Source organism: Saccostrea echinata, unplaced genomic scaffold, assembly GCF_033153115.1.
Source record: "Saccostrea echinata isolate AGI-Se365-2 ecotype Australia unplaced genomic scaffold, CSIRO_AGI_Sech_v1 ptg000010l, whole genome shotgun sequence".
NCBI classification, from domain to species: Eukaryota; Metazoa; Mollusca; class Bivalvia; order Ostreida; family Ostreidae; genus Saccostrea; species Saccostrea echinata.
Window position 1 is genome coordinate 6,302,501 of NW_026889759.1, and position 12,092 is coordinate 6,314,592.

Genomic DNA, 12,092 nt, shown 5'->3' on the forward strand with positions numbered 1-12,092 from the left:
GTGGTGTGGGTTCAAGTTTGTTTAAATCATGACCCCCGGGGGTAGTGTGGGGCCACAATGGACGATCAAAGTTTAACATAGGAGTGTATAGGAAAAATCTTTTGTCATATTTATATGGAAGCATCCTCAGATAGTGTAGATTCAAGTTTATTCAAATCATGAACTCCAGGGGTAGGGTGGGGCCACAATAAAACTTCAAACTTGTAGAGAAAAAAGTCACAGTTAGTCAAAAAATTATGTAAGCATCCTGAGTTAGTGTAGATCTTAATTTGTTCAAATCATATCCCCACTCCCTTTTAGGGGTAGGTTGGGACCACTTATGCATTTAAGCCTTTCAATACTAAACTGATTTTTGCTTTTTCCTAGCCACAGTGCTCAAGTGAGCGATGTGGCCGCTGGGCCTTTTGTACACAGTAGCCTAATCATCTTATGGAAAATGGAGGGTGGTGTCCTGTAGATGTGCAATAATGTTTTGGAGTTTTCATTTTCACCCTGGGGGTCAAATAGGGATTCATGAATCCACCTATAACATGTATAAATTCAAGGTTGTCTCGAATCATCGGATATCTCACACTTTAATAGTGGCCCCATCTAGTTTGAGATAATGAGGTTTGACTGTATCTACCTTACTAACCATGACAACACTGTTCAACTAAATCTCTTTAAAGAAGATTAACAGAATAATGTATCTTAGTATAATCTACTTGTACAGTTTCATTCAAATTAGATAAAACGGTAGGAGGAGTAGTGCTTTGTAAGAACAATTTTGATTCCACAATATGTAATGAAGCTATCGCAATAAGTTTCCATTGCTCTTGCCAAGTGGGTCTTGAAAAGTTTGTATTTCTTATACGTTCCAATATAAAACTTTAATTGCCTCTTATGGCCCCACTCTATCCCTGGGGGTCATGTGTGGACAAATTAAATCTACACTATGTTATGAGGCTTTCAAATAAAACTTTTCTGACTCAGTGGTTCTTGAGAATAAGACTTTTGAAATTTTCAGTCATCTTATATCTCCTTAAAATGAGCTTTACCCTTATTTGAACAAACTTAAATCCCCTTTACCCAAGGAAACTTTTAGGCAATTTTGTTTAAACTGGTCCAGCAGTTCTTGAGAAGATAATATTGTAAAAATTTTACGCCAAAGACAACAACAACAACGGAGATTATAATCGGAAATAAAAGTTTATTTCATCCGTCAGATCAAATGAGCTAAAAATAAAGGCTGGTGGGGGTGGGGTGGAACACTTGCCTAACAAAATACTCAATATAAAGCTGTTCCCAAAATTTTGCATTCATAGGGTATGTTTATGTTAGCAAACTTTTCCAAAGTGCCATGATATTTGGTTCTTGTCGAAGGGAGGGACCAAATCAACGTGAGGGAATGGTTTAACAACATACAAAATATAACGTTTTACAATAGAAATTAACTCTTTGTTTCTCTATATATTTTATCACACCTCTAGTGTGTTTCTTGTTATTTTGATTAGAATAATGATGATAATTGCTGCCTAGTCCAATTTTGTACAGGCCCATATAGTAATTATGCTATTTGTACCCTGTTTACCCGTTTACCGGTCTGCAACAAGTCTGGCGAGGGTCTATGTGAGTAATTTTCGAACATAATTTGGTTCATTTTTGCATACTCAAAATATGAAAACAGTCATGTATTTTGTGATGAATTTAAGCCTTGAACTCAGTTGTAGTTTTCTTTGTGACCTTGATGGAAGGAAAAATGAACAAGAAATTTATTTGCAGAGGTTTTCTATAAACTTGACAACCATCCTAGAAAATAAATGTTTCATCCAGGTAGGGCAAACGAGAGAAAAAAATAAACCCTGGACAAGGATTGTACACAAAGAGTTTACTGACTTTGACCTTTCATCTATAAAAATTAGAAAGAACGTTTGCTCTAGACAAGTATATGTTTATGCAAAGAGATTTTCTTACCTTCACCTTTCATCTGGAAAATTGGCTCAATGTCACCGCAAACCCTCTACCCGAGAGGACTCTATGTATAAAATATGAGCTCAAAAGAGCCAAGCGGGGAGAAAATATGCTCTGAACAAGGATTTTACACAAGGAGGTTTTCTTTACCTTGACATTTGTTTGAAAAAAATGGCTCAAGTCCTTGAACACCCTTCGCCAATGGATACTCTGTGAGTAAAGTTTGAGCCAGGTAAGGCCAAGGGGAGAGAAGACATACTCTGAACAAAGTTTTTTTTATGCAAAGCTATTTTCTGACGTTGATCTTTCATCTAAAAAATTGATTCAAGGTCACTGCATACCCTCTACCCAAGGACGATCTATTGTTTGAAAGAGTTAAATATCAGCTATTATCAACGTTGCCTTTGAATAGTGCATTCAACCAAGACTGAGGCAAAATAGGGCTATCGTTTCCCACTGTCACATTTGGGTTGTAGGGGTGCGATTAAGAAGTAGTGTTAAGGTTTGGGACCAAATTGTTAGCAATTTTCTCTTTGTAATCTTTGGACAACATTTGAAATAGCAGTGCTATGGGTAAGTATTCTTATTTAGTATACCTTGTCAACTTTTTGAGGGATCTCCGGCTCTCTGGCCCTGGAAGGGACCAGTAGACTAAACCAAACATTTTTTTTATATTGCATTGTGAGATGAAGTTAAAGAAAGACTACTACCTCCCTTACCTTTGAAGTGTAAAAACAACAAAGTTTAGATTAGCTTACTGGCCCTTTTCCTTCAACAGGACCCTACGAAAACCTGGCAAGTAGTTCTCCCTAAGGTCCTTAACCTTTCACTAGTGTTACTTTGTTCTAGTAGGCAAAGATGCTTTCAAAATGAATGCTTGAAATACGTGCCCCACCCATGGCACCACTTGGTGGTAACACTACAGCAACATTCTGATAGAGGGAAATGATAGTCCTAGGGGCCCTCTACCTTGCCCCAGTAATGATTTGAAGCACACTTCAAAGATAAAGGGTGTAATTGCTGTCCCTTAACCCGTATATTGAAACACAAAGTGAAAAATAACAAAGTTCATGTTAGCTTACTGGCCCTTTTTCTTCAACAGGACCCTTCGAAAACCTGGCATGTGGTTCTCCCTAAGGTCCTTAACCTTTCACTAGTGTTACTTTGTTCTAGTAGGCAAAGATGCTTTCAAAATGAATGCTTGAAATACGTGCCCCACCCATGGCACCACTTGGTGGTACCACTACAGCCCCATTCTTATAGCGGGAAATGATAGTCCTAGGGGCCCTCTACCTTGTCCCAGTAATGATTTGAAGCACACTTCAAAGATAAGGGGTATAATAGCTGACCTTTAACCCGTATATTAAAACACAAAGTGAAAAGCAACAAAGTTCAGGTTAGCTAACTGGCCCCTTCCTTTCCCAGGGACACTTCCAAAACGTGGCAAGTGGTTCTCCGTAAGGTCCTTAACCTTTCACTAGTGTTACTTTGTTCTAGTAGCCAAAGATGCTTTCAAAATGAATGCTTGAAATACGTGCCCCACCCATGGCGCCACTTGGTGGTACCACTACAGCCCCATTCTGATAGCGGGAAATGATAGTCCTAGGGGCCCTCTACCTTGCCCCAGTAATGATTTGAAGCACACTTCAAAGATAAGAGGTATAATAGTTGACCTTTAACCCGTATATTAAAACACAAAGTGAAAAACAACAAAGTTCAGGTTAGCTTACTGGCCCTTTTTCTTCCCCGGGACCCTTCGAAAACCTGGCAAGTGGTTCTCCGTAAGGTCCTTAACCTTTCACTAGTGTTACTTTGTTCTAGTAGGCAAAGATGCTTTCAAAATGAATGCTTGAAATACGTGCACCACCCATTGCACCACTTGGTGGTACCACTACAGCCCCATTCTGATAGCGGGAAATGATAGTTCTAGGGCCCTCTACCTTGTCCCAGTAATGATTTGAAGCACACTTCAAAGATAAGGGGTATAACATCTGTCTTTTAGTCGTATATCAATAAACAAAGTGAAAAACAACAAAGTTCAGGTTACCTAACTGACCTTTTCTAGTCATTGGAACCTGTCAAAAAGTTGACAAAGGAACTCCCTAAGTCCCTTAACTTTTTCCAGTTTAGTGTTAGTTTGTTCTAGTGGTTAATGATGGTTGAAAAATGAAAGCATGAAAGATGTTCCCCACCGTTGGCACCACTTGGTGGTGCCGTTACAGCCTCAAACCGATTGCGGGAAAGATAGTCCTAGAAATCTTCTATCTTGCCACAGTAATGATTTAAAGCACACTTATAAGATAAGAGGTATAATAGCTGCTTGAAATATGTAACTCGCCCCTGGCACCACTTGGTGGTACCACTTCAACCTAAATTTTATGGTCGTATATAATAGCCCTGTGGACCCTTTTACCTTGAGCCAGGAATTGTTCGAAGCACACTTCAAGGATCATAACTTAAAATAGATTAAATTACCTTCAAACCCTTATCAATGTAAATATTAGGAGTAAACAAATTTCAGGTTAGCCTTTTGGCACCATCATGTTCCTGAGACCCGTAAAAGAGCTTAAAAGGGATTCTCCCGGAAGTATTTAACCTATTTCCAATGCTGTTTTATTCTTAAGCGGTCAAAGATGGTGACATTTTCTTCTTTTTGTTTGTTTGTTGTGAAACCGCATAATTTTCCTTATGCAGGTGAGCTTAACTGCCTCCAAGTGTTTGAATTATTAAATAATTAAGTGTTGCATTAATTATCTAATTATTAATTATAAATTGTCGAAAATGAGGCATTAAACAGTATTGCGTCAGAGTACTCTCAGTCCTTTGATGAATTTCCTTAGTGGCTGCTAGCTTCTACGGGCTTAATGGCTGCTGTTATTGGCTGCTAGCTTCAGTCTAGTATTTACTTTGATAGATATTGCTAAGATGCTAAACATTTCATCGTCACAACAGTTTATAGAGTTCTGACAAATGAAATAAATCAAACAATAATTCTATCAGATGGGTGCCTTATTTCCTTACAAATGCTTCAGAGAAAACACACTTTAAATGACCCAATCTATTAAAAAATGAGCATTTTTCAAAAAAGAATATTTGATAAACTTGAGTGATAGATGTCGTAACATGGGTGTAGTTCTTATAGCTTAAAAGGAATATCAAGAATAAAATGTGGAATCAAACAGGAAGCTGTTGTCCTATTATTGCAAAGAGAAGCAAGGGCTCCAAATATATTTTATAAATTTTCTTTTTATTCAAGAGGTCCAGTAAAACATGTACATACAGCCAAAGGAAGAACTATCAATGGTAACTTTTATGTTAAAGTTTGACACGGGGAAGTTAAGCAGATTTCCTGCAAAGCAAGTCCAAATACTGGTCTACAGAGTATTTTTCTGTACCTGACAACGCTGAGCATAAGGAAATGAATAAAATGTTGAAGAAAAGCAAAGCTTGGCCAACCACCATATTCGCTAGATCTCAGTCATTATGAGACCTTTTTATTCCAAAAACGTATGAAAACAATCAAAGAAAGACTCTACTCGAGTATATCATAGAAAATGCTATTCATCAGTGTCTTTAGGGCATCTCTAAAGATGAGTATGCTGAAGTTCTCTGGTCATGGGTACAAAGACTTTAGACATGTGTAAATGTTAAAAGGGAATGCTTTTAGGGATTGAAAGTATTAAGAATCTGCTTTACGTGCTTTTTCTATTTTTAGATGACACTTTGCATTATTTATTGAACGACCCTCGTAAGCATTAGAGGACGATTTGACGAGCGTAAATCATGTATAAAGTTACCCCAAATAGTGAAAAGTTCAGAGACCATAAACACAACACAAATTCATTAAAAGGTTTTATTTATCAATGTAGTTGTAGTGGTTAATTGTTCAGGGAACAAGCACGGAAAAACATTCACTAGCTTCAGTCAGCTTGGATAAGAAATCCAGAGAAATGTGAGTGGTAAGCATTATCAGACTGCCTGTGTCCTCCTAAAGTAGAATCACCACTGGCCTCCATCCAAACTCGATCTCCTTTAGTCAGATGAACAACAGTAGAAGAACTTCGTTGCAGCCAATATTGCGTGTTTCCATCCAGAAATACGTACATTTCGCTTTTGCCATTTTTCTTCAAATATACATGCATTCCGTGTGGCGTACTTTCAGATGGTGAAGAACCAACAAAGGCAAAGTGGTATGTCCCCGATGTAGGTGCAGTGAATATTCCTTGCGCTGCATCATAAGCATTGGCAATGTTCAGTTCTGTTCCCTCAAACACAAGCTTTGTACCGGCTGCTGGAGACACGACGTCGTTTTCCAAATAGGCAAAGAAAGCCACACTTTGATCTTTGGCTTTCATGTTGGCTGTAAAGAATTCAATTTTGATTTTATTTTGAAATTAGTTTCATTAAAACATGTCAGTCTTAATCGGCATAACATTTAATCAATCTTTTGTTTACCTATCTCTTTGTTAAGTTCCACAACATCTCGCTGCAGACGTACGATTTCTTCCATCATGTTTTGAATATGCTGTTCTAAGGCAGCATTTGGAATGGATCCTCCATCTCCGTTAACAAGAAGTCCCTCAGACACCGCAAAGCATAGCATGAAAACGACAAACATTGTGTTCTGAATTTGAACCTAAAATGAGGAGATGGTGCGGAATACTAGTTGGTAATCTATGTATGTTACTCAAAACTTGAGAATAGGTTGGAGAGGAGCTGATTTTCAATTGGCCGTCATTGAAGTTATCTATGTATGTCAAGAATTGGTGATAGCAATGAGCATAAATGGGTTTCTTTCTTTGGAATCTTATTTCGGGTAGTTTACCTTGAGGTCAACAGACCTGCAAAAGGAAAAATGACAACAACGCCATTTTTTAACTGATAGAAAACTTTTTAACTTGTTTTACATGTATTCGATGCAATGGGTAAACGATAAAATGACCAAAATGGATTATAAATTGAGGACAACATTTTTTTTAATGTTTATAAAGGTGCTCCTTTTGCGTTACTACGCATGATAACTATATATGTTACTTCATATGGACGAGTGATCCTGTTTAAATGATCATACTTTTTAAGTTATGATGATGAAAATTTAATTTTTTTAGTGTTTGGCGGACATTTTTTTTGGGGGGGGGGGGGTAAGCATATGAAATTGGGGCAAAATATATTTGAACTGTGACTAAACGCACTTATGGAAAACCAATTTATTAAGAGGTGGAATGCACATTTGATTATGGTGTAGAAATTTTATTTATAAAAGGGTTTTACTACATGTAGGACTATTCATTTTCCAGTAAAGAAAATCTTGAGATGGGAAGGGGGAGAAGAGTCTGACTGATGGTTTCACCGACCCTCAGACAGACGTTAACATCGGAAGTTACCCAAGGCCGCCATGTTCTTTCAATATTTTTTTAAATAGTTATTTGTATGACATAGTGAAAGGTAAAGGAAGATGAAATACTGAAAGATATTACAATACAATAGTATCTGTGACCTCTCTGTAGTGTTTCTCACGTAAATAAAATTATCAGCAAGTGTTATCCAAGACCGAAGTAAGATTTTATCTTATGCTACCCCAACGCCTTCCACCCCTTGTGATAGCCTTTCCTACAGATATAGAGAATTGAGACTCGCAATTTGCCCCGAAATAATGTCTGTAATTCCTCCTCCCCCTTCAAAATAACTTGCGCAAATCACTCGGAGCTCCTCGGGTGGCTCGTATCTCGCACATTAACCTCGGACGTAAACGGTGTTCTACCATTTTGCTGATTATTTGAAATTTCTCTAAATGTTATATGTTTTTGCTTTCAAAGACTACTAACATAAGGTTGTAATCAAAACCAATATACAAAGAAGAGTTAGACAAGTTAAAAAACTTTTTGAAGAACTTTATGCAGAGCGAAATATGAAATGGCGGAGTTCAACAATTGTAACCATATTGAAGAAAAAAGTACATAATCCGAGTAAGAGTTTTCTGCAAGTTTTTTTTTTATTGCAACCGTTAATCCAAGTATTAACAAACATTTATATCTATTATTTTTTCATAGACAATTCATTTTATGTTGAGGAGGTCACTCAGAGGGATAGGTACATTGTAGAGGGTTAAATACAATTAGCTCTAAATAGGGCCCTGGGTAACATAAACCATTAGACTGATTCAAATTATACACATTTATGAAAAATCAAAATTACGTGCCTTGTGATTTATAACAAAGTATTTTAAAAAAAAAAACCCGCTAACGATATTACAAGATATTTAACCCTAGGCAAAGAATATATGATTTTCCGTAGTGTTTCTAATATAAATAAATTTATCGGCCAATATTAGCCAGGGCCCTAATTAGAGTTTATCGTATCTGAACCCAACCCCTTATGAATGGACTTCTCGTTTGAGATATAGAAAATTAAACTGATAATTAGATTTTCTTTTCCCCTCAATCTTTTTTTTATTCTTATATTATTGTGTATCCCCCTCGTCAAAACTTTTGGATTATTTTACATATCAGGGCATTTTAGAGTTCTGTTAAGCACTGGTAGTGGGCAGTTGGCAGTGGCAATCAGCACCTGGTTATCATATATGGATTTCCAATATTGTTGCATTCAAGCATGCGTATTAAAAATAACAATAGGCATTATAATCTTTTAGCAGAAGCAGTGAGCAGTTGGCAGGAAGCAGCTGACTGTCGTATACAAACCAGAAAATGTAATAAATGGAAAAAATTAATAACGCAGATTACATGTACATGTATTTTTTTTTCTTCAATGTTGCAACTTTTGTTTGAATAAATAAAAAAAATATAATTTTAATGCAAAAAATGCATGGGATTTTGTCGAACGTCTTTATTTTGATAAAACGATAAAGGTTTAAAAAAGTATCATTTAACTCAAAGGAGTCATTGCATGTAGTTTACCACATTCTCTCTATGTATGTTTATATGTTACGTATTTTATTTGCCTTTAAATACATGTATTCAATTTTTTTTCACAAAAATTACTCATGAATTTGAAAGAAAGTAGACGTTACTTGATAGATTCAAGATAGAATTCACTAATGGTACACAATTTTAATCTGCATGTATGAGAAAACCAGAAAAATGAGTGTGGTATCTATCTTCTGCGGAAGAATAACCCGCCACGGTAATTTGGCCACTGACTGAAACAATTTCCATCCAAATTTGGTCACCTTTGTTCAAATGCAACACAGTTGAAGAACTTCGTTGTAACCAAAATTGAGTATGGTAATCCAGAAAAATATACATTTCATTTTTTCCATTTTTCTTCAAGAAAATATGGACCTGATGAGAAGAGGGGTTCTGGGGTACGGAAGCAGTAAATGCAAAATTATAAGTCCCCGATATAGGAGCTGTAAATATTCCTGTTGTAGAATCGTACGCACTACCAATGTTAGTGTCTACCCCATGAAAAGACATCTTTGTTCCGGCAGATGGATTGACCATATCATTGGTTAGATAGGTAAAGAAAGCAATACTCAGATCTTTGGCTTGCATAGTAGCTGTAAATATCAAATATTGGCTTATTCTACGAAATATACATATTTAATACTTTTCATCAGAAAGACCATGTTTGTATTTTGTTTTTGCTTTTTAATTTATTTTACATATACATTTTTTTGATTACTTTTCCCCCTAAAACTTCATCGCTTTGTTTTTATTCATTGTACTAAAAAAAACCCACAGTAAATACAGTACATGTATTTACATTACAAAATAGATTGTCGAAATTCTTACCGATTTGTTTGTTTAAATCAGCATTTTGTTTGTTTAAATCAGCAATATCTCGCTGAAGTCTGATGATTTCTGCCATTATGTCTTGGATGCGATGGTCTTGGGAGGCATCAGGGAGAATTCCTCCTTCTCCATTAAGAAGTAAACCATTACAAGCAGCAAAGAACAACAGGAAAACCAGCATTTTTTGTCTGTAAGGCTTGTAATTATGAATTGTAAGAATATATCTGATAAAGATAATTACACTTTTAAGCCTACAAGATTATCTAGTAAAGTCAAAGTACAGATATTATGTTAATCAAGTTTAACCCAGAGGGGACGAATAACAGTTACATAGATAATGGCATTATACTCCATACTGATATTGAAAAAGATACCAACATTTTGTGTTGGTGAAATCTGAGTTTGATATCTAGAATTATTGTTTTTTCTTGTGGTTTGATCATCTACAAAAGTATTCTCCAAAATTTATCTCCATGCTCTTGTTGAATTATCATAGCTTAAATAAAGAAAGCGTATCTCATTTCATCATAACTCCACAGTTTAATGGTCACGATTTCCTGGTGAGAATTCGTACTTTCCTTGGTTCAATGTATATGATAAAAGATGCGAAATTTTTTTTTTCTTTTGTTGATAGTATGCAAACATAAAGAAATTAGACTTTCAAAGAAGTACAGAAAAGTATGGATTGTCATCATTTCTGTGGGCTTTTAGTTGTTGAAGGGGGGGGGGGATGTAGTTATTGTAATTAAAGTAAGCTTCTTTTAAATAAAATGTCAAGGGCCAAGTATAATCAGTCGATGTGACATTTACTAAGTGTGCTAATTCGTTTTATTACTACTTCAAATCTTGACACCTCAATAAGACACTTAAGTACAAAGCCTTGTACTTACACAAGCTCAGGGAAAATATTCTACTTCTTGCAAAAATGGAGGAAAAAACTGCAATGAATGTACATTGTACCTGTTACTTAATCATAAACTTAATAAACAAGATTATGTGTACTAATAAAATCCCTAAATTGGACATACTAATACCTTACACGAAAACAAGTTTATATACTCAAGTAATACCCGATAATCGGTGATTCATCTGACTCGGGAAAAAGTAAATGGCTTAAATGATTATTTCGGGTTCATGTCAGTAATCCCTCCATAAATGCATAAATCCCTGCAAATCATTCTTTGCTGCATGCATTTTTTAGCATAATACAGATGATTGAGGAGTTGAATTGGTGAAAGAAACATGACGGAAATTGCGCAGTCTCCTGTAAGGAAAATTTCTTTTTCATCGGATATATCCGATCTTCCTCCAACGGATGATATAGATGAAAGGATTGCAAAGATTAAAGAGGCTATTCAAAAATCGGAAATAAGACGTCAACTTCGAGAGAAGCATTTTCGAATTCGATTAAAACAATGTCTCGATAGAATCGAGACCTTAGAGGAAAAACAAGTGGAGAGGCTGGGTAAGGACGGAATCATTATTTCTTTAGAGAAAGTGAAAGCGGAAGCTTCTCGCGAAGTTCAAAAAGAAAAAGAGTTCCAATTTCAGAGGAGTCAAAAAGCTTATGAACAACAGATACGTGAAATAGAGCGACAAAATGTAGAAAACCCTCCAGAAACAGAAATAAATGAATGGCCTCAAAATACAAAGGAGGAAAAGATTGATGAAGAAGATACGAAGAATCTAGCGAATCTGTCCAATGAAAAATTAGTTTACAGTGTAAAAGAAGAACTTGCTAAACTTAACTTAAATGCAAATACGAATAAGAACAAAAAGACAACTCGAAATAAAAGGGATAAAAAAGATCCGAAAAATAAAGAACCAATTGTGCTCCCAGTTGCCAAGAACGAAAAACCGGTTCGTGCTGGAAGACGAGGATCTCTTCAGCATGATGCTTCGGACATTAGAGGTCTCGAAAGGCGCGGATCTTTAACGGGTGGTTTACTCGTGGGAGGTACCGGGGGTGGCCGGAGAGGATCCGTTTCTCTAGAAACACCAGACAAGAAGTATCTGGAACGGCGTCGTTCATCATTAAGAGATCCTCCTGATTGGTTACAAAAACAACCAGGTCCCGAATCTGGAAAGAAGGAGGCTGCCCCAAAGGATAGGAAAACTAGGCGATGAAGTCCATTTTCAATATTCTCCGTAAACGTGTTTGTGTTCGATGGACTTTACTAGTCAATTTGTACAACAAGCACCGCATCAAAGTATATGTTCAAATGATACTTAGCGATGATAATGACAATGATAAAAATTATCCACGTCAAACAACTAACTCTGATGATGTATACTAATTACATGGTTTTTATTTTCTTGTGAGTACTCTATAAGGGTGACGATTATCATTTACTGGCCACAAGGACTGGTTAACAGAGTTGTTCCACTTTG

General features: G+C 36.2%; 2 protein-coding genes across 2 annotated transcripts in view; one reads left to right on the plus strand and one right to left on the minus strand.

Annotated features, from left to right (window-relative positions):
* The window catches only part of LOC133184256 (transcription factor ATOH8-like), a 186,456-nt gene that overhangs the window by 54,190 nt on the left and 120,174 nt on the right, over positions 1-12,092 (plus strand). The gene's annotated exons all lie outside the window — the stretch shown is intronic.
* On the minus strand, positions 5,871-9,882 carry LOC133184640 (uncharacterized). Its single transcript, XM_061319722.1, has 4 exons — positions 9,702-9,882; positions 9,027-9,466; positions 6,406-6,574; positions 5,871-6,310 (listed from the first exon to the last, which is right to left on the minus strand). The coding sequence occupies exons 1-4, from the start codon at positions 9,880-9,882 to the stop codon at positions 5,871-5,873; spliced, it is 1,230 nt and encodes a 409-aa protein (XP_061175706.1).

Bases quoted from the DNA above. Each gene is read 5' to 3' on its own strand.
- LOC133184640 (XM_061319722.1), bottom strand. From the start codon at position 9,882: ATGCTGGTTTTCCTGTTGTTCTTTGCTGCTTGTAATGGTTTACTTCTT. The intron at 9,467-9,701 runs GTAAGAATTTCG...TGATATTTACAG, and splicing joins TGATTTAAACAAACAAATCG to CTACTATGCAAGCCAAAGAT. The intron at 6,575-9,026 runs GCAGATTAAAAT...GTTCAAATTCAG, and splicing joins TTTCTGGTTTTCTCATACAT to AACACAATGTTTGTCGTTTT.